Below are 22201 nucleotides of genomic sequence, written 5' to 3'. Positions count from 1 at the left end.
TTGAACTGGATTTAATAGTCTTATGTAAAACTCTTCTCAATTTGTTGAACGGGGAGTGGCGAAGTTACAAAGAATCGGTGGCCTACTGGCCCGCTGGGATAACTTTTTCCCAGTGGATAAATCTTATCAGTAAAAACCAAAAGGAGTTCATTGTATCAAACTTGTGGCCTAAACTGATGCCTTGGCTCAGTGCATGAGCCCAAGCTGAGAAAAAGAGGTTATCGATTTTATGAATGGCCTTTGAATGCTTCGCCATTTTAGTTTGCAGTTGCAATCTACCATACTGAAGGACCTGATAGTGTTGGTGGTACGAGTCTGATAGTTAAATATTATTTTAAAATTGTAGCACCGGCATCCTGTTTGGGCTTTAAATGTGCAAAAGAGTTGCAATTTGCAACATATCATGTGCCAGTACTTGCTGCATATCTTGAACATTAAAAAAATAATGGAGACTTTTTCAGCATTTGGGGCACGTTTTGGTTCGTTTGCTTAAAATTCGTGGGCACGCTGCACGCATAGGAGAGAATCTAGTGACAGGAACTAAACCAAATGCCAAATTATTTTCTGCATTTTCACTGTTCTTCTGGACCACTTACTCTAGACTTTTGATTGTAGAGTCTTATTCAGGACAGAGTAAGAGGGGATAGAAAAAAATAAAAGGAACCCATTAGGTTTGCGGCATGAATCGGGTTCAAATCTCTTAAAGGCTATGGGTATCTTGAAGCTGCTCTAAGTGAAAACATGAATTATAGCCGGACCTTTAATTGTGTGATTATGAAGGGGTGTTCTACCTTAGAGTGGTTCCAACATAACCAGACTTTCTTTTAAATTAATTATAAGGCCTACGGTGGTGAAGCAGACTATGCTCTCTCTCTTTTCTCCTTGCAAGTCACCAACTCGATTGAACCACTTCATGTCATTCATTATCCCAGTGGTGGAAATCTCCATCACATTATGCTACTTTCTTTTTAGGCAATCCCTATCTTACATGCATGTAAGATACATCTCCCTCATATGAATAGTGCATATGTGGAGTCCACGCACTGTTCATGTGAGAGGAATGATCATTCTTTTCAACTTTTAAGGCTACAATGATAAACATAAAGACGACTTAACAAACTTTCAAATTCGTTTGGATTGAAACTATTGGCTGTAGTCACTTTTTGACAATTTGACTGGAGAGTATCACTACTCTATAATCACAAACAAAATTTGATCCTAGGCCGTATTCACTTGCATGACATGTTCTGCATCTAATCTATCTTGGCAAGTATGGTGACATTACCATAAGCCACCAATATACGTGATTTGGCTAGTTACACTACCCACCTAACTAACTATTATAAGTAAGAGCCGAAAGTTGTAAAACCTAGCTCACTGGAGCATTGAGACCAGAAATATACTATTGTAAGCTCAATTTTGACACACACACGCACACATGCACACACACGCACACATATATATGCGCGCAAGGTCTAGGGTTATTTTCATCCATGTGAATAATTTATATTACAAGAGTTTCCTTTTGGTTGAATAAAGTATGTACTAGTGTGGAAGAGGGTTCTTGAATAGCGGACATTTTAACCGTTAGTAAGGTGGAGTTAGTTCAAATGTTAAATCACTGTTAGTCTTTCACTACAACGCATATTTGACAGCTAAAGAATATGACTGAACCACCAATTGCTTAGAGCGAGGTCGCCGTCTTCTCAAAGTTGATTTTGCCTTGCCAATTGCCATCTCAGTCAGCTTCTCATTCACGTTCAGTGTATGCAAATTGATCCTACTTACAGGTACCATGACCCACCACGTGAAATGTATGGCAACGAATTCTAAGTGACCTTACCATTCATGTATGTTGTAAAATAAATGTGAAAAGTTAAATAAGCGTAAGAGCATGAGAGTATTAAAACATAACAACTTAATAGCAATAAGTTTAATAAATTAAAGAGAAATTATCATCGGTATACTTTTAAATATCACCAGTATCAAACGTACTGCAACACTTTTCGCTTATATCACTCGTATACCCTAAATTAACAAAAGAGTTCTGACGTCCACCTCTCCGTTTACTACCGTTAAGAATTTAACAGAATTTGAGCAAAATGAATATTTTACCCTTTAAACTCAAAATGAGGTGTAAAAAAAAAATTTACCTTGAAAATTAATGTAAATTTTCAATACATATTTTTTTTATTTTGTTGTTAACAGTACATTTTTTATTAAAAAAATATGAATTATTAATGGTACATATTATTAACAATTATCCATAAAAAATATCCATCTTATACCATAAAAAATTATTAACAACATATTATTTATAATTATACATATTATACCATAAAAAATTCAAGTTGGAGCTTGGAGGAGTAGATCTTCAATAATTTAGGTTAAATTTTGGAGGAGTAGATTCGGTTGTAAAGTAGCTTTTTTTTTTAGCAATTATTAACAATTATCCGATAAATAGGATGACATGTCATTTTTATCAAAATATATCATATGACAAGTCGTTTTTTACTAGGTAAATGGGATGACATGTCGTTTTTAAAAAAAGACTAGATTACCCTTATGATGTTAGCGCTCGCAAACGGCAGTTAACGGATTGGTGGACAGCAGAAGTGTTTTGTCAACTTAGGGTATACGAGTGATACACTTGAAAAGTGTTGTAGCACGTTTGATACTGGTGTCATTTAAAGGTATATGACTGATAATTTCTCTAAATTAAATAAGCACAACTACATGAAAGCATGATAGCTTAGTAGTAGGAAACTTAATAAGTAAAATAAACACAACTGCATGAGAGTATAAGAGCATGAAGCCTCATATATCAAATAACCACGACTGCAGGAGAGTATAATTGCATGAGAGCAGAGCTATATCATGATAGTATAAAGAGTTGAGAAGCTTAAAAAATAAAATAGGCATGATTGTAGGAGAGCGTGATAGTACAAGAGCACAACCTTGAAAGATCCGAGAGATCACTCAACAACCAGGGTCTAATAATTAAAAGTGTTATCTAAACCCAATAGAAGAATTTAGAAGTTCTCAAAGCGTGGCATGAGCTTAAGAAGGAGATAAATATTGATATAAAAAAAAAGTTCAATATAAGAAGGAGATAAATGTTAACATAACTCTAATTAAGTGATAAAAATTATCAAAGGAGTTATCGATGATTCAAGATACCTAAATTGTTTTATAAATAGAAAACTTTGTATGCGCGAGGGAAAATAACTAAACCAAAAAAAAAATACATCTTAAAACTTATTCAATAGTGAAATTACACCTTATATACCAATAAAAATAAGCTGAATGCGTAAATTACACTTTTGTATCTAATTTATTATATCGTCCTACTAATTTATTTCTCTAATTGACAAAAAATTAATGTCAACAATGTCAATGTCTTATACTATTATTTTTGGTCATTTAGAATTAAGCAAATTAAATCTCACCTATGAGTTCTGACACAGAATGATAAAGATTTAACATTCTATAAATAAACTTTAAAAAGAAGAAAAAGGATCATGCTTCTTTTTCTTTTTCTTTTTCACTTATTGGAGTCAAAAGCACTGCCGTACGAACACTTTGGTTTGGAGTATTGTCCTCTCATTGTCTGTAGAACTTCAATAAGTGAATCTGAATGGTAAGATGGAGAAGGTCTGCACTTCTTTGCAAACAGTGGCAGAGCACTATGGTATCAAAAGAGCCTCTTAAACAGCCATGCATGAGAAAGGCGTGCAAGTTTTTCTTTCTTTTTTTAAATATTGATTACAGATTAAATTATTATATTATATAGATATTTATGATTGTTATTATAATAGATATCACACTGATATTTATAATCAGATATACATAATTAAAATTTACATTAAATTATATGAAGTACATGCCCAAATAAATAATTTTCACAGACCAAATAACTTTTACAAACAAAGAATATTTTTACTCCACTCACATTTCACAATAAAAAATGACTTATAAATATTTTAACTCTACAATATTTGTATGGAGATTTTGTGAGGACAGCAGCTCGATCACTTGGCCATTGGCCGAGTGGCAAGTTTCATTTAAATTAAGCGTATTTAGACTATTGTTCTTAAAAGATGTTTAATAGTCTTTTTCCTTGCTTTGAGTTTGACTGTGTGTGTGCCAGCTGAAGGGTTTGCACATTCACTTTACTTTTGCCACTTTTGCCATTTTTAATGCAAAAGTTCTGCCATCCTTTCTCCTGCTGTTAGAGTTTCAAATTTTAAGTCATTTTGAAGACTGCCCCCATCTGGTGGCTAATTTTAATCAATGCCAAAATATGTCCCCGACAATAATTGCCTACTGTAGATTATGCTTTTGCAAAAGGATAGCCAAAAGAAACCATTATTAAAAGCGTCCTCAAGGCCTTTTGTTTAAATTGTCTCGTTTCCATTGCGCCTAACGATTTCTAAATTTAAACCGAAACTTGTGAAGTTACTAGTTTGAAAATTTTGAGGAGCCAGTGTCATGATTTGCGAGACCTGCCTTCCCTTTCCCTCGTTCATTTAATTCATTCCAAACCTCACTGAGACTAGACCGTAGTCTGTTCTCTGTAGACCGTCCTCCTTTCTTAATTCTTAGTAGTAAAAATTTGATGCGTACTAAAACTAGCTTTAGTTTATTCTGATTTTTTAAATTTAAATAATATAAATTAGAATTTGTTTTTAGAATTAGAATTTGATGCTTACTAATGGTACAATCTAAGATTTATTAAGGATAACTGCATGGAGGAATTAGTCATTTTGTACGCAACTGTCGTCGCCAGTATTTAAACGACCGTCACGGACAATCGTAATTTGTCCAGATCAACTGGGGGTATTCATGTAAATTCGTGGAAAAAGAGAGTTAATTCCGGGGCCCACTCACACGGTTTTGGCCCACTCTTGGAGTCATGGCTCGAACTAAAGCATAATCACGCACAGTCCACTCTCTCTGTAACTTGAATTTTGACGCTTTAAATTTTTCTTGCACTCCGAACATGTTAGCTGAGCAAAAGAAAAATTCACGAAAACATTTTCTTGGAAAATCAAACCAACAAACCAGCAACTAGACTTTTCACTCTTCAACAATGCGGTATTGAATTTGAAATCCTTTCAGTTGAAGCAATGGCTAATAATTACAGGAATGGCACTTCTAACAGAAGCTCCCTCGCCAAGACTGATAGGCCTCTTTCAGTGAATTCCAATTCAAAGCCAGCCGTCAAGTCCAGGTCATTTCCGGCTTCTGGTCCTCGCAAGAGCAGTCCGGCATCTCTCGGCTCCGCCGCCGTCCCCAAAGACTATGCTGGAGGTCAGCCTGTTGAATGATACTATTTTCTTTTTTTTAAAAAAAAAACTGGAGATCTTTCCGATTCATAATTTAATACGCTTAGTGTTTTCAGATTAGGTCGAGTTTGGATGTCTAATGAAACTTGAGTTTCCCTGTGCATTTGGCTTTTAAATGCAATTGAATAGTTAAATAGCATTTCTTGGATAAGCATGCCAATGATATTTACTACGAGAAAAATGTTATGCGTCGGTTTACCATAGGCATATATGAGAGACACACAAGGCTGAAACATCTCTGTTTCTACATGCTTGTTGCTGATTTGAAAATGAGCTTGTGGAATTAGAAGAGTTCAGGATTGCTACAGTGCGAAACTGAGGATTCTAGTTTTATAATTGAATATTCAAGGTTTTTTTTTTTTTGGGTTAAGTTTTGTGGTTGTATACTCGTATTTTCAATCATATTATCACAAAGATGGCTAGAACAAAAACAAGGACACGGCGTCTTTAGATTTTGATTTCGTTATATTTTCAATCATTTTTCCTTTGGGACTTTGATGATGTGAAGATGTTAAAACATGTTGGGAACTTTTTGTACAATTGAAAATTGTTTATCATATCAATATGCCTGTCAGTTGGGAATATTAGGTAAGTAGTAAAGTTTGTTGTTTAATAATAAAACTGATCAACCATATTCTAATAGAATAGATCACCGGGAAGTTTTCAATGTCATGTTTTCAATATATATGGTGTCTATTCTATATTTTGTTCATTTGGTGTTGTTAATCTTTTATGTAGTTCCTGGGAGAGTTAGGGTGGCTGTAAGATTGCGAACGCGTAATGCTGAGGAAATGTTGGCAGATGCTGATTTTGGCGATTGTGTTGAATTACTGCCCGAGGTATCCTGATGCAAATACTCTTGAAATTTCATGCAATTATGAATTTTTAAATATTTTCTGGATGGCTTATCTTCTGTCATATTTGTTCTGTGCTCTGTTTCAGCTTAAAAGGTTGAAACTTCGGAAGAACAATTGGGATGCTGAGACCTATGAGTTTGATGAAGTGCTTACTGAGTTTGCATCACAAAAACGTGTTTATCAAGCTGTTGCGAAGCCTGTTGTGGAGGTGTGCCTATGTCAAAGTTCTTGATTTTGGAGTTCAAATCAATTGCATAAGTTTTTTTCTTTTGAAGACAAGTATTTGTGTATTTTAGGTTCATCTTGTAGCGGTTGGATGTTGTTGGTTACTATTATTATTCTAGGTTATGATTATGGATGGTGGAGTTCATTTAAAACCAACTTTGATGGAACACACTCAGGGGAAAAAGATCCCATGGTTGTTCGTATTGTGTTGATAGCTCCATTTGTCTTGGGAATTTTTACTAGGCAAACATGGAAATTTGTAATTGAATTAATGGGGATCATTTGTTTTCTTCATATCTTTTGTAGGCTGCCCTAATAGTGACTTGCAAATTTTGTTATTTTCTTCTGTAGAGTGTTCTTGATGGCTACAATGGAACAGTCATGGCATATGGGCAGACAGGAACTGGTAAAACTTATACTCTTGGACCACTTGGAGAAGAAGATCCGGCTACTCGTGGAATAATGGTCCGTGCTATGGAAGATATTTTGGCCGGAGTTTCTTTGGACACAGATTCTGTCACAGTATCCTATTTGCAGGTTTTTGGCTTTTTATTCATATCATTTTGTTCTTGTGATTTTGTCATTGTCTACATTATCCTATTACCACTTCAAGGGTTTTATTGACTTGGGACTCAGTGCAGATATATTATAGATTATTTCTTCTGTGAATAACACATAAATAATCTTTTATGAACTATTGTAGAAGTTCAATTCTAACACTCTTGTTCTTGAAACTTTTGTGCAGCTCTATATGGAGACCATACAGGACCTTCTTGATCCTACCAATGATAACATTTCTATTGCAGAAGATCCAAAAACTGGAGATGTTTCGCTACCTGGGGTTACTCTAGTTGAAATTAGAGATCAACATAGTTTTGTGGAACTACTAAAATTAGGAGAAGCTCACCGCTTTGCTGCGAATACAAAATTGAATACTGAATCGTCGCGCAGTCATGCTTTTTTGATGGTAAATTATATTAATTCAAAGATTTTGCACTTCCAGAATAGCTGGGAAATTGTTGGCAGTTTTTGACTTTATTTCTTTTTTCTTTTTTGCATTAATTTTTATGGAGGATTGATAGATATCTTGAAATGCTGCAGGTACATGTAAAGAGGTCTGTTGAGGGAAGAGATGTAGCTCATTCAGGTGAAAATGGCAACAACTCCCACATGGTGAAAACTCTTAAACCACCTATTGTTCGAAAGGCAAAGCTAGTTGTTGTAGATCTTGCTGGTTCAGAGCGCATTGATAAGTCAGGTCCAGCTAACTGAACTATGTTCCTTCCCCCATTCCTCCGACTAAGTAGTTATATGCATTACTCCATTTTAAGGTCCACCTATTTTTTTTATGAAAAGCTACTTTATTCTAGTAGCTAGTTGCCAAACCTGTCAATCAATATGGTTGTGCTAGTTAGATTTTGCTTTCTTTTTCTGTGCGGCAAGATTGTGCTGATAATGACATGCAGACCTGTAAATAGTAAGTAGTTTAACTGAATTACACAATATAATGCATTACATTTTGCAGATAAATGGCATTGTATTTCCCTGGTAATAGCATTTTGTGAATTTCATAGCTTGTGTTCTGACAGCATCTTTGTACCTCTTTAGTGTATGCACAATCTATAGAACTTTCGAGTAACTGAACTACTCACATGACATTGTATAGTTCAACTGAACTGCACAATTTAATGCATTATATTTTGCGCGTAATGACATTGTATTTCCCTGGTATAGCATTTTGTGATTTTCATAGCCTGTTTTCTGACAGCATCTGTATACCTCCTTAGTGTATGCACAATCTAAAGAACATGTGAGTAACTGCGTGTGGTTGTCTCAAATGATTCCATAAAATCATATATGGACACTGAATCAGTGTCTTTAATTGCTCTGGCAATGATCTCAGAGATATGGCATATGATGTAAAGCTAATTTCATGTTTGTTTATTGTATCTCAATATGCTTTTGGTATAGTTTATATGGTGTTAAACTCTTCTCATATTGAAGTTAGATTGCAATTTGTAGGGAGTGAGGGACATACACTTGAGGAAGCCAAATCTATCAATCTTTCCTTGAGTGCGTTAGGGAAGTGCATTAATTCACTGGCAGAGGGGAGTGCATATGTTCCAGTTCGGGATTCAAAGTTAACTAGACTGCTTCGGGATTCATTTGGGGGTAAGTTCAGTGCTTTTTTTTTTAATAGATAAAATATTCTCTTATCAAATGACAAAATATTGATAGCTTCAGTCATGCAGATTTTTCCTTGAACTAAATGCCATTGACTTATGGATGAGTGTGTTTTGATTAAAACTTCATTGACCTTGTATAACATTCACTTTAGTTGGCTTGATATTGTGATTTTTATTCAGGCACTGCAAGAACATCACTGGTTATTACCATTGGTCCTTCTCCACGTCATCGAGGAGAGACAGCAAGTACTATACTGTTTGGACAGAGGGTGAGTTCCCTGTAATGTTTTGGTGCCCCTCTGAACTATTTGGTCTGGTCATCATATGCTCATTTTACAGATTTTGGCTGATATCATGGTTGACAGTCTTTGTACGTATGTGGATGTTTGATGTACAATTTATGGGAGCTTTCAGTTTCTTGAGGGAATTTGTTCAAAGCACATATAGGTATTGTATAACTTGTGCCGTCCGACTGCTTTGAAAATGCTAACATGTTTTTGTCTCATGCAGGCTATGAAGGTAGAGAATATGTTGAAATTAAAAGAAGAATTTGATTACAAAAGTTTGGCTAGAAGGCTCGACATACAACTGGACAAACTCATTGCAGAGCATGAAAGACAGCAGAAAGCATTTGAGAATGAAATTGAAAGAATAACAATAGAAGCTCAAAATCAGATTTCTGAGACTGAAAGAAATTATGCTGATGCATTGGAGGTAAATGCTTGTATTGATATTATCTTTAACAAGAGTTTTGCTTCTAGGCTTGCATGCTTGTGTGGGTGTGGATGCATTTTTTTGTGTATGCCTTGCACACGTGTGTGCTTTTGCGGGAGAGAGAGAAAGAGAGAGAGAGGAGAGAATCATTGTTTATAGTAGCATATTTTGCAAGTATTGATGTGGAATGTAGGAAAGAATTCTTTTGGTCTAATAGTACCTGGTAAGAGTTCTTGTGACTGGTATTCCACTTATAATCCAATTTATTAATGCAGAGATACTTTTGGTATTTACTATTTTGATCATTTGGTCTAAGTTGATAATTAGTTAGTGAAATTTTGTTTCTTCTTGATTTAGGTTAAGTTTGTTGTTGAAAGATTCATATGTCTCTTGATTTTAGAATCATACTACTATTAGAAATAAGAATTTGTGAATAACTATGTAATCTAGTATTTTCTTTGGTTTTGAATAATGAATGTAGATTAATCTTTGGAGTTGTGCTTCACGTAGTGTCAAGAGTTAGATTAATTCTTGATTTAGTGTTTGTTCAATTGGTGTTTTCCACTGTAGAAAGAAAGACTGAGATATCAAAAAGACTGTATGGAGTGTTAGATTAATTCCCCATTTAATGCATGTTGAAATTTCTGTATTTTCCTGCAGAAAGAAAGATTGAAATATCAGAAAGACTATATGGAATCCATAAAGAAGCTTGAGGAGAGATGGAAGATAAATCAGCAAAAGCAAGGCAGTGACAGAATCATGGTCAGATCTGAAGATGATTGTTCTGATGTAGCATCAAATGCAAAGGTAAATAAATAGTTGTTGGAATTATGTTACTTTTTTAGTAAACCTTGACCGAGGTAATTTATTTAAAAGGGGAATTTATTAAAAACTTGATGGAACCATATATAGTCTTATGCCTTATCCTATATAATGCAGATAAAAGAAATGGTGTATTTGTACTACCATTCTTTTGATTTGTGTCATATAATTCCTGTTTTGGGAAATACCCAAAACTGCTATCACTAAGTCTTGTGCTTGGGAAAAATGTTAACGTTGAAATGTCATATTCTGTTTCATTATTTTGTCTCTGATGGATTATTTCTATCCTACTTTCTGTTATATTTAATCATTTCCAAACTGAAAAAGGAAGTCATTTTCTTTCCTGGCGGTCATCTCCCCTCTATGATAGCATTTATCCTACTTGCAGTCAGGAAACCTTGACCTGAGTGCAATAGGTGGAACAAAATGTTGGAATGAGAACTATCAAATGTCTTTGCCTAATCTAAGTCAAATCCTTAATGCAATCCAATTAAACACCAGTAGTTGTCATATGAAATGATAATTCACCATAAAATGAAAGCACAATTAGCTTTGACATTTTCTGTTTTAAACCTTTAATAAGTACATTTCCCTACAAACTGTTATGAAGGTTTGAAAAGCATGGTGAAAAATAATCTAGGTTGTTAAAAATCAAAGAATGGATGTGATCAATTGGTCGTTGAAGGTGGTACAAGGGCTTTTGAACAGGGCTCTGGATAGGAATCATAGACCGTTTAAAAAATCTAATAATTGGATGGCTTATCCTGTGGAAGGATATGTTGACATATTTCCAGGTGTGGAGATATTCTTTGCCATGTTAATTATCTATGGTAAAATCAACATTTTTTTTAAATTTTCTTAACACATTTTTGTTTCAGATGCTGCTCCTTAAGTTTCAACCTGCTGAGCTGCTGCTTATTCATCTTTAAGAACTAGACTTCCAATCTCTTTTAAAATGTGGAAGCTGTATTTTGTATTTTTCTTGTCAGTCGAGTAGACCCGATTCCAATTTTCATTTTTATTTTCTCCCTTTATTCCTCTTCATTAATAGTAATGGCCAACTTTGAAAACTCTCTCTTTTAACATGTCTCCACCATTTTTTGTTCTGTTACACAGGATTCCATGGCTTCCATTGTTGGGGAACTTACTGAGGTGAAAAAGTTGCTTCTGAAAGAAACTCAATTAAGGAAAGCTGCAGAAGAGGAAGTTAATAATCTCAAAATTCAAGTAGCTCAATGGAAAAGATCGGAGGTACTTATTGTGCCTCTCCTATTAGTTTTATCTTGATTTTCTATTTCGGTATTGGCTTCCCTTTTCTCTCTTCCCCAGTGCCTTCTTCGCATCAGTCTGTTGTTACATAGAGTTACATTTTGATGTACTAGGCATCAGGAAATACTGAGATCTTTAAACTTCGCCAGATGCTGGAAGATGAAGAACATCAGAAAAATAAACTTGAAGAGGAAATAGCTCTACTACAGAGTCAGTTGTTGCAGATAAGTTTTGAAGCTGATGAGGTACGTTGCATACAGAATTTTTTTGCATGTTGTGGCTTAGTTCTTAGCCTTCTATTTTTCCCTTTGTTTCCCTTATTCTTTAGCTGTGTATCCATCCTTTTTAAAATAAGTGTTCCTCATGCAACGGGTCTTTTATTACATAATGTAGGTACTAGTCAGGTACAGTTGTTGGACAAATGATTTTTAATGGAAATTGACTGAAAGTGGATGTGTATTGAACAAGCTTTTTGGGGTTTGCAAAGTCTTTAGGAAAAAGAATGTCCAATATTTCCTGCAGAATCTCTTTTATCTTCCGTCTCAGTTCAGCATTTGATTTTTTTTTGGAGATATTTTTAAGATAGAAGGTATTGATAATTGACTAACTACTTTTAATTGGGGTCTCTGCATATGCTCTTTCCACCCGAATCCTATTGACTGATTTATTTCAGTTTATATTTGAAATTTGATATAATTTCTGACTATAGGAACTTAAAATGCCATGCATATATGATGTTGAGGGATTCAGGAATGTTCTTCAATCATTTTTCAATTGAGCACATGTGCCCGCACTTGTGTAGTACATGAGATCTCAATTCAGACTTTTATATATATACGTATATCTATATATACTTGTAGACTAGAAGAAGACTGGACAGAGGTGAATCTGGCAAAATTCCTGGAGGTCTAGATTCTCTGACTCAAGTTAGGCAGCCTCAGCTCAAAGATGCGGGAAATGGAGAGAAGGCCTCAATTGCAAAACTTTTTGAACAAGGTTTAGTCAGTGCCTGGTGTGATATTATTTTTTAGCTAATTGTTAATTTTTCACCTCACTTTATATTATTCCTACAGTGGGATTGCAAAAGATTTTGTCATTGCTTGAAGCTGAAGATGCTGATGTACAAATTCATGCTGTGAAAGTAGTAGCAAATCTTGCTGCTGAAGGTGCCTTTCTACTGGACTCTGAGCTCAGACATAACTTCGTATTGTTTATCATCAGCAATAATAATTGGTCCTAATTTGACATGCCTTGAACTAAGTCATTGTTGTAACTTCATGTTCAAGTTGTTCTTATTGCTGAACACACCTCCTATACTTAATGGATCTTACAGGATATGACTATTCAGATCCTTAATACTATTTCTGTGAAGAGCGAGGATATACAAGCTTGTATATATATAACCATCATATAAAACTGTGCAGAATCAAATCAGGAGAAGATTGTGGAAGCTGGTGGTCTTACATCCCTGTTGATGCTGCTTGGAAGCTCCAAGGATGAGACAATACATAGAGTTGCAGCTGGTGCAATAGCCAATCTTGCGATGAATGGTATTTTGAATTGTGTACTTGTATTGTATATATGATACTATTGCTACTTTTGACTTCTAATATTTTCTCCTTTCTGACATTTATGATTTTGTGTTTTCCATAACAGAAACCAATCAAGAACTCATAATGACTCAAGGAGGCATTGGTTTATTGTCAACAACGGCAGCAAATGCCGAGGATCCTCAAACCCTCCGAATGGTTGCTGGAGCTATAGCTAATCTCTGTGGAAATGGTAGACTGCTTGCCATAAAGTTCATTTGGGCCTTGCTTTTTTGGTTTTAGAAATGAAATAGACAGTTTCTGTTTCAAGGGGCATGATGTTGTTGTTCTAGGTTTAAACAGAAATATTGTTCCTCCAATAAGTGGTTAAAACTTTTTAATAAATAAAAAACTTATTCAGGTTCCTTTAGTAGGTGTGCTGCTCTAATAAAGTGACATGATCTCTTATTGTCTAGATAAGCTGCAGCTGAAGTTAAGAGGTGAGGGAGGTATCAAGGCATTGCTAGGAATGGTTAGATGTGGACATCCAGATGTTCTTGCACAAGTTGCTCGTGGAATAGCAAACTTTGCCAAATGTGAGTCCAGAGCGTCAACTCAAGGTAATTAATATTTAGTTCAGAAAATAAGGCTTTCCTTGAGTTTGTCACCTTCCCTTTTAAGATGATGGTGTGAGATTGTGACGTTTTTTAACAGAAATTTGACTGTATATAATATAATCGTTTCGTGTCACATATGCAATCCAATCTTCTTGCTGTCTAAGTTAAATTGCTATATTAAATGAGACAGGAACTAAAACTGGAAGATCTCTTCTAATCGATGATGGTGCCCTTCCATGGATTGTACAGAATGCTAACAACGAAGCTTCACCAATCCGGCGCCATATTGAGCTTGCACTCTGCCACTTAGCACAACATGGTAAGCTTTCCACTTTTCTAATTTTCAACTGATGTGCAACTTAATGCCATTACCTGAAAGCTTAAATTTACTACATTTCAGACATGAATGCAAAAGACATGATTAGTGGAGGTGCCTTGTGGGAGCTGGTTCGCATCTCGCGAGACTGTTCAAGGGAAGATATAAGAACTCTTGCTCATCGGACCCTAACTTCCAGCCCTGCTTTTCAAGCTGAAATGAGGCGGCTGAGAATAGATTATTGATGGATTAGTGTTAATAACTATACGGACTCACATTTTGGGGGTTTGCAGAACAATCAGATGAACCAATCCAATTGGATTTATACTCTTTCCAGATAAACAAGTAGGACAGCCATATTCCTGTTTAAGTTTTGCTATAAAGTGGGAGAGGATAGGTTTGTAATCCTAATTTATGTAGCTGATTGTAAGTGAAGCTTCTGATTGTTGTCTTGTGAGATATCATATAAATCATACGGTAGTGTGACCTATCCCTGTGTAGCTTCTAATCAATGTATAAATTGTTTTGGATATGACTTGATCAGTGGGGAGAAAGAACAAAGGTGCTGCTATTGCATGTAAAGAAAAATAAACTCAGATAAACGTTCGAGTTGTAAGCCTGATTTGTTTGGGAGAACAGCAGCATTTGATTTTATTGAAGAACTGTGTGTAAATGACTTGACAGAAGTAATGTTGTATTTCTGCATTCAGCACTTTTATATGTTGACCTAAGAAAGTAGCAATTATATGTAAGATACAACGAGCAACCATCAACGTGATGTCCATTATTTTCTTTCCTTCACGTTTTCAAGTTCTCCCCAGATCGCCTTGGGCCTAAATCCGCTGCTTAAGAGTTAAGAATTAAACATTCCTGTCATTAACGTGAACGGCTTGGGTATTCATTATTCAATCAATATTTCACAAGGGTTGTCCAGGTCAAGTCTGCTGTGGAGTGTCAGAGTTTGGACCAGATCTTCAATTTCAATTACGTGGAGGGGCCTGGAGCCCATATTATAATTCTGAACATTGTTGCAAATATAACGCTTTCTCCATTCTGTCCAAATATCTAAATTTCGAGAAATCAAATACCATAGTGCCATGGAGCCCAAGAGAAGAATGCTTTAGTTTTGTTTATACTACGCACGACTCGCACTGCATGTAAATGTAGGTTGTTAGACATTAAATTTGAATTTATTAACAAAGTGTTGGCTCGACTGTCAATGGATTCTCCTTAAGTGGCTTGACTGGGTTTGCTCCCCAGTTCGAGTCGCAGGGAAGTCACCTTTATTGGGAGAACCTGTGCCTCTCGATTTGAGCGGGGATTCTAGTTTGGGTTGTGGTACGGGCTTAAAGGTGCCTTCCACAGTTGGGGCCCTTCCTAGGATACCTCGTGGTCAAAATAAATAAAAAAATTGAATTTACTTGAGAAGCCTTTGATATCTAAAATTTAATCCAACATTATTTTCTTCCCCTCAAATAATAGAATATGATCTCTCTCTCTCTATATATATATGGTTGATACCAATTCACCCCTAGATCTAGACATGCAACTATATATTAATTAATTAAAATATAGCGTGGGGTTATGGATTACAGAGTTAATCATTTCTCAGCATAAACGTGTAATGATTCTAGAAATCATGCAACTTTTAATCAAGTATGAACGTAGAATGTGCTCCAAACACGAGACGATTGTTTTGAAATCTTGATCCTTCTTATGTTCAACTCCAAATTTGTCTATCTTTGAATTCCTCATCACGAGGAAGGGAAGAATGATGAAAGGCATTAGACTTTTTAACCTTGAACGTAAGCGAACAGCATCATTTTCAATTATTGATACACTTGATATATATGGCTGGGAATCGGCTGATGACAAAAATTAAAAGAAAATGAAAAGGAGGGACAGCAATGTGAGAGGAGTTAACTTTAACTTCTGAAAGTAGGAATAATGTAAATATCTGAAAAAAAAAATTCAAAAAATTGCGTCTTAAATTAGTTAACTTCCATTATGTGGATGATAGAATGATGCAATAAAATTATTTTAAACATGGAGAATTCAGTTAACGTATGCGAGGTCGACTTTACTCATTTGGAAAAATATTAATATAGTGCATCAAGATAGGAAGACGTGCTCACTTTTTGTGCTCTTGCCACCTTTATTATCACATCTTAATGTCTATAGAAATCAGTAATTACATGGTAAAACAATGAGTGACACTATTGATAAGAAGAGAAATATGATGATTCAAATATCTCACATTAATTGAGAACATAAGTATAAGCTTGCTGGGGCAACCTAGCTCCTTAGAATGATTAATAACTTGAGTAGTAGATTTGTAAATTATGTGGAGATAGATGAGATTAATACATTAGGAGTCATTTTCCACTTGCATTAATTGTTGGGATTCATAGCTTATATTACTAACACATAGCCAAAAAAAAAAACTTGGTGACACATCACTTGGAATATTGGTTTCTTTCTATTTCAAGGATGTTTAAACTAAAAGGTTAGAAAGTGATAAGAATCTAATGAAGATTCTCTCGATCAAGAAAGTATGGCTTAAATCAATACCATTATGACATTTATATATGAGAAAAAAAAAAACATTGCTAGCATAACATGCATACAAGATAAGAAATCACATAATTAATATATTTGGGAGATGAATCCCACATTTATGACAGTTTTTTTTTAATTTTTTTGTTGTCATAATTTTTTAACGTAAATTATGCATTGGAGTCATTTGAAATAATAAGAGTAAAGTTATTTTTCTTTATGAGGAATTCTAAAATATATAACTACCACTAAAATATTGATTTTTTAAAATAAATACACACATGTTATAATATTATTTATGTATTGTATGAATGACATGATATCTCGAAATTATTCTTAAATTTCTCCTTTTTTATACTATACTTTAAGTTTGTCAGTAAATGCACAAACATAAAGATGACTAAGTTTAATTTTACTGTCCAGCAAGCAAACTGGACCGTGACTATAAATGCGATGTTTACTAAACGTTTGCGCAACAAATATAGACCATCTTCCTAACAAACCTCTTTGACTAGAAAGTTTAAGTTTGAATGTAAGGATTTAAACAATAATATTTAAGTTTGACATGTCAAACATCCCCTCACTTTTTGTAGGCATATCTCATCTACTACGTGCAAATCTAATTTGTGTTCAGGACAATACTTATCTAACACATCTCTCTCTTTCTCTCTCAACTTTCCATAATGTAGCTATAGATGCATGTAAAAACTCCCAGTGGGAATGTATGAAGCAGCTTTTGTAATTATCTGAATCAGAAAAAAATATGGGCTGTAGAAGTCAAGGAAGTCTAAGGTTTTTGACCAAAACCAATTGTTGAAGAAATTCAAAGATGGCATACAAGACAAAACTTGGTGATGAGAAGAAGAAGAGGTCTACGCACGGTCAGTCAGCCAAGACGGCAATCAAAACAAAAAAGAACTGGGTTGGTAATCACCGAATATAGGTTATTAACAAATAAAAAAAAATCATAAATTCTCTTTAAATTATTAGTTGACTAACAAAATTAGAGAAAGAAGAAGATAAGTGATGATGAGGGTAGTAAGATTAAAATGAAGAATGGATAATTCCTTTAAGATTGTGGAAGGAAAAAACAGTTAAGAGTTCAAAATATTAGTTGACTGATAAGTGATCTGTTGTTGGACATGGGAATTATTAATAAGAAGAGTAGATAGAGTTTTTTTTTTCTTTTTTTTTTTTTCGGGGGAAAGAAGAAAGCAAATGGGTACTAAAATTAAAAGGAAATGTCCAAAGCAGAGAATCTGAGGTGGGTTTTGATCATTGTCAGCTAATTAAGCTTATTGAAGTTTGAAATTACAGCTGCCCAATCCCCATCCTCCGAACCTATATATATAAACACACACATACATACACGTAGAAAGAGCTAGCCCACTTTGTCCAGGTTGTTGCCTTTAAGGTTTGCCTCGAAAAGGAGCTTGTTCAGAGCAGTGCACGTGTAAACTAGTACCCAAATATTTTCCTGTCTCTTCATATCTATACGAAACCCTAAAACTGTCAAACGAAGTAAAAAGAAACACATGGAAACCATTAGGCCCATACCTCTTTGTTTCCCCATTCCCTTTAACTCAACATCCTTTGACCTTGTCACCTTATGGATACGTGCTACATAAATAAAATGAGATAACTGTACTACCTGTACTCTAGTTAAAATGTTATAATAAGTTCCTTTTTCTACTAGAAGTTGCAAAAATCCATAGAGGTTGAGAAGATGATGATGTCGATCTACGAATCAACAAAGAACCATAAATGTGGATTTCATAAAAGAATTTGAAAAGAAAATACATAGCTTGGACGGAAACGATCAAATAAACAAATTGCATATGGTTTCCTTGATTGTTGAAAGAGTGGGGGTTTTTAAAGAACAAACATGTCATATAAGAGAAATATTTGGGGCTACCGGCCGACAACTTAGCTAGGCGCAAGAGAAAGAGTCGCATTCTTGATTTTGCTTTTGTTTCCTTTTTCTTCGTCTTCATAATGCATTTGATCTTGTTATATATAATTGGCACAAAGGGCAGCAGTTATTGTTCCATGAAATCAAACTCATCAGTGAGAAAATATCCATCGATTTACATATTACAGCACTCCTTCAATCAACATGCAAAGCATATATAACCTAGTACGTCATCATCAAATCCGAAACAAAGACTAATCAAATGATTAAATTAAAGGGGAAAAAAAAAGAAAAAACCTGGAATAATGCTCAAGATAAACCGAATTCTCTTGCCGCGCACGACTTCTTGTGATGGACATGAAGGTGATCATGTTCATGATGTGAGCGTGCAAGAACAAGTACAACCGAGTTCCTTCGTTGAAATCAGGTGCTGAAAATAAAGGAAGCTCTAGTATGGAGGGCGACCGCCCGTGGCCCAATAAGCCTCAGTTGGTAACTGAATAGAATTGAGGAGATTAGGCGGCAACCCATGAAATAAAGGCCCATTATTATTTGCATCCCCCATTACCGGCTGCTGTTGCTGCGGCTGCTGCTGTGCCACAACTCCTGCTCCTGCCCCTCCTCCAGGTGACCCAATTGAACCCCCTTGCATTGGTAGCTGTCCCTCTTCTTCTTCCAAAGGAAGCCTCTCATATGCAGCATTACTAAACGACGCTGCCATTATCACAACCGGGCCCGAAGTCATGAGCGTCCCAACAACACTCCCTCCTACAACCTGCCCTTGACCACCGGCTAGATATATGGTCAACCCCGAGGCTGCAGGTGGTGCTGGGGGTGGCAAAAATGAACCGGATAGTGATAATATCTCAAAACGACCGTGTAACGACACAATTGCGCCGGGTGAAGCCGGTTGCCTTAAAGTAACATTAGTGACAGTGCCGGTGCCACTCAAAATGCAAACCCCTCTTTGTCTTCGCCTGGCAAATGTGGCAACACTCTCAACAATGTCACAGCCGTCAGCAATTTCCATAACGTGGGTGCGTAGAGCGTTGGCGCTGTCGCGGGTGATGATGATGGGAGGCTTGGGCTTGTTCTTGGATCCAGCAGGTCGGCCTCTGGGTCTCCTTGTGATCTCTCCTTCGCCCGACCCCTGGAAGAGTTCTTTGCCTTCACTTGAACTGTTGTTGTTGTTGTCGTCGCCGCGATCTAGTTTGATACCTTTGTTCATGCCGCTGCTGCTGCCACTTTGTTCTTCTTCCGAGTTTTGCTGCTGCTGGTGGTGAAATTGCTGCTGCTGTTGATGATGGTGAAGTTGGAAATCTCTCGTGTGGAAAGGAGGAGGAAGAGAATGGCCATGTGCTGTTACGGGATCCATGCTTTCTTTCTTCTGAGATCTTATTGTATTACCACTTCTTTGCTTCTAATTTATTTGAAGTAAAACACAACTAATGACAAGACAATAAGGCGTAAAGGGTCGTGATAATTGCAAAAGAAGAAGGATAGTGGAAGCAAAAAGGGAAAAGCTAGCAATAAGAAACTTAGCAAGCAATCACTCTTTTCTCTTGCTCTCTTAGCTTTAATTCTTTGTCTTGTTTAATGAATTGTGCACTACAACTTGCCTTCGCCTTCACCACCATAGAGAAGAAATTGATTAGCGGAATTCTTTTGTAACCCACCAATTTCTCAGCTGAATTTAGCTTCTTTCTTCTTTCTAAACTCAGTATGAAGCATTTTTTTCAAAAGGGAGAGAGAGAGAGAGAAAGGGATAGAGGGTTTTGTTATAGGATAGGGGTTAGGGTTAGAGAAATTAGGTCGAGAGAGAATATAGATCGGAGATGGATTTTGGGGTTGGGGGGGTTTTGGTTTTTCGTAATAAGACTGCGTGCGTATGGGCGGTGGATGGGTCCCAAATTTTCATACGCTCTCTCTCTCTCTTTTGTCCCCTTCCGCATTTCATGTTCTCTCTCTTGCAGTATATATTATTTAGTCTAGCGACAATCTAATCTCTTTTCAATTCATATATGTAAAACTTCAACTTTATATTTTTTATTTAAATTTAAGAGATTTTATCAACTTAACTATTTGACACTCGTCTTATGGTAAGTAATAATGTCGTATATTACTATTTAGTTTATAACAATCTCGACACTATTTATAGAAATTCACATAATTATTACATGTGTTCACCAAATCATTCTCATATGGTTAAAATCTAAATTAATTTAATTTTTATCTTTCATGCATCCCATAGAGTTCAAAATCGAGTGGCCAATTGAAAAAAAAATTGAAATCCACTCAGCCTATCCCATGGCCCTCTTCTCTTCCATATATTCAATGTTAAACTAATTACTGTTTTAATTACATCCTAATTCAACTTGGTCCCAAATCCTTATCTCCTCTAAACACAACTAATTAATTTCTTCTTCCCCTTCTTCCTTTATGAGTTCTTAAACTACTAATCAAGAATCGCTTCTAGGGTTTTCTATTTTTTTTCTTATGTACCCATGAACCCATGCATAAATCATAATATTATTTGCAATGTGAATCGTGAGTGGGGTAGGTTTTAAAGTTATGAATGAACATTCTGTTGGTGAAAAAACTCTAACTGTCTATATATGTATAGATTTAATAGATGTAGCGTGAGAGTTAAAAATTGGCAGCTGCATGATGCTGGTAAATTTTAATGCAACAGTAGCTGTCTCATTAAAATTGGATAGCGATGAAGAGAGAGAGAGAGAGCTCCGCTTCAATTTTCTAAGACCCACATGCACCACTACACGCTCTCTCTGCAAAACTCTATCTTTATCTCTCAATGTTAACGTTACGGGTCCACTTGCTGGCTCTGTAAGCTGGACACGTGGCTTCACCCCCATTTCTGTCGGTTCTATTTAAAGACAATTCAATTTCCTCTGTCTATCAAAAAAAAAAAAAAATTCCTGTGGGGAAGTTTTAATTAAGTTTAATCATTCGAGTATTGTTGACACAACGTTTTCTCCCATAGTCGTGTCTAGGCCGATGGGCGATGCGTATCAAAATCTCACAGGAAAAGTTAAGTAGTCTTATTAATTAGCTAGTGGTTGATTTGGACGCTACTACTAGTGAATTAATTAATGAAGATCGGGGAGCATTTATAGAGAGTTGCACGCTTCCATTAAACAGTATAATAGATTAGTGATGGGGAAATTAAACCGCCATATACATTCAATTAATTGTAAGAGCATGTTGTGTGAGTTGAAGCCGTTTAGCAATAATAAGCAAGTTTCGTCTGTTGATATGATCAAGCGCTCGTCGGTCCTCAACGACGCTTGCTTGATCATATAGCACGTTTTCAGCGAATATGAACACCAAAGGCAAAAGCCAGCATGAAGCTATCCATCGTAAGCGTGACTCTATATATACATATGTATACACACACGCGCACATACATTTTCATGGATAAGGCCATGTATCCTATATATATACATATATATAGCTTAATCAACAGAAAATTATAAAAAGAAAGCTACTTAATCCATGACTAAGGACAACTTAGAATCTCGTGTCATGTTACTAATGTTATATTAATATAAATGATGAATTTGTCTACATACGATGATGAAAATTGAAATACAGAAGCACAATGACGATGGTAGCTGGCAAGAGATTCAATTGAATTCGTGAAAGCGGTAGAAATGGGTAGTTTGACCGAAGAATAATAATGGAGAGGGGAGTAGGGGTGAGTGCAAAAGAGGACGCGTGGATAGCGCTGACATGCAGACAGAGATCAGAGCACGAGCGCGCCGGAGAGTTTGCTGAAACTGAAAGAAAGTTAAGAAAGAAAGGCAACGCATGACTCCCGGACGCTAAGCCA

At 35.7% G+C, this 22201-nt stretch overlaps 2 protein-coding genes across 4 annotated transcripts; one reads left to right on the top strand and one right to left on the bottom strand.

The window, feature by feature from the left end:
• The first annotated feature begins 4932 nt into the window (after nt 1-4932).
• On the top strand, nt 4933-14595 carry LOC102615031 (kinesin-like protein KIN-UA). 2 transcript variants are annotated; one of them, XM_006477251.4, is made up of 19 exons: nt 4933-5313; nt 6087-6187; nt 6291-6413; nt 6782-6967; nt 7176-7397; nt 7532-7688; nt 8453-8602; nt 8797-8885; nt 9127-9330; nt 9991-10137; nt 11269-11403; nt 11571-11666; nt 12282-12417; nt 12495-12587; nt 12846-12971; nt 13078-13203; nt 13427-13570; nt 13758-13886; nt 13968-14595. In XM_006477251.4, exons 1-19 carry the CDS (start codon nt 5130-5132, stop codon nt 14126-14128), a joined length of 2709 nt encoding a protein of 902 aa, XP_006477314.2. In that variant the 5' UTR covers nt 4933-5129; the 3' UTR covers nt 14129-14595. The 2 variants fall into 2 exon arrangements, with proteins under 2 accessions (XP_006477314.2, XP_006477313.2); XM_006477250.4 differs by having other exon boundaries at nt 11535-11666.
• A 3559-nt stretch (nt 14596-18154) lies between these two features.
• LOC102614728 (AT-hook motif nuclear-localized protein 24) lies at nt 18155-20288 on the bottom strand. 2 transcript variants are annotated; one of them, XM_052436366.1, is made up of 2 exons: nt 18649-20288; nt 18155-18544 (listed from the first exon to the last, which is right to left on the bottom strand). In XM_052436366.1, exon 1 carries the CDS (start codon nt 19724-19726, stop codon nt 18800-18802), a length of 927 nt encoding a protein of 308 aa, XP_052292326.1. In that variant the 5' UTR covers nt 19727-20288; the 3' UTR covers nt 18155-18544; nt 18649-18799. The 2 variants fall into 2 exon arrangements, with proteins under 2 accessions (XP_052292326.1, XP_052292327.1); XM_052436367.1 differs by having other exon boundaries at nt 18160-18445.
• Nucleotides 20289-22201: the final 1913 nt, after the last annotated feature.

Source organism: Citrus sinensis, chromosome 3 (genome assembly GCF_022201045.2).
Source record: "Citrus sinensis cultivar Valencia sweet orange chromosome 3, DVS_A1.0, whole genome shotgun sequence".
Classification (NCBI taxonomy): Eukaryota; Viridiplantae; Streptophyta; class Magnoliopsida; order Sapindales; family Rutaceae; genus Citrus; species Citrus sinensis.
This window is presented reverse-complemented; position numbering and strand designations above follow the sequence as displayed.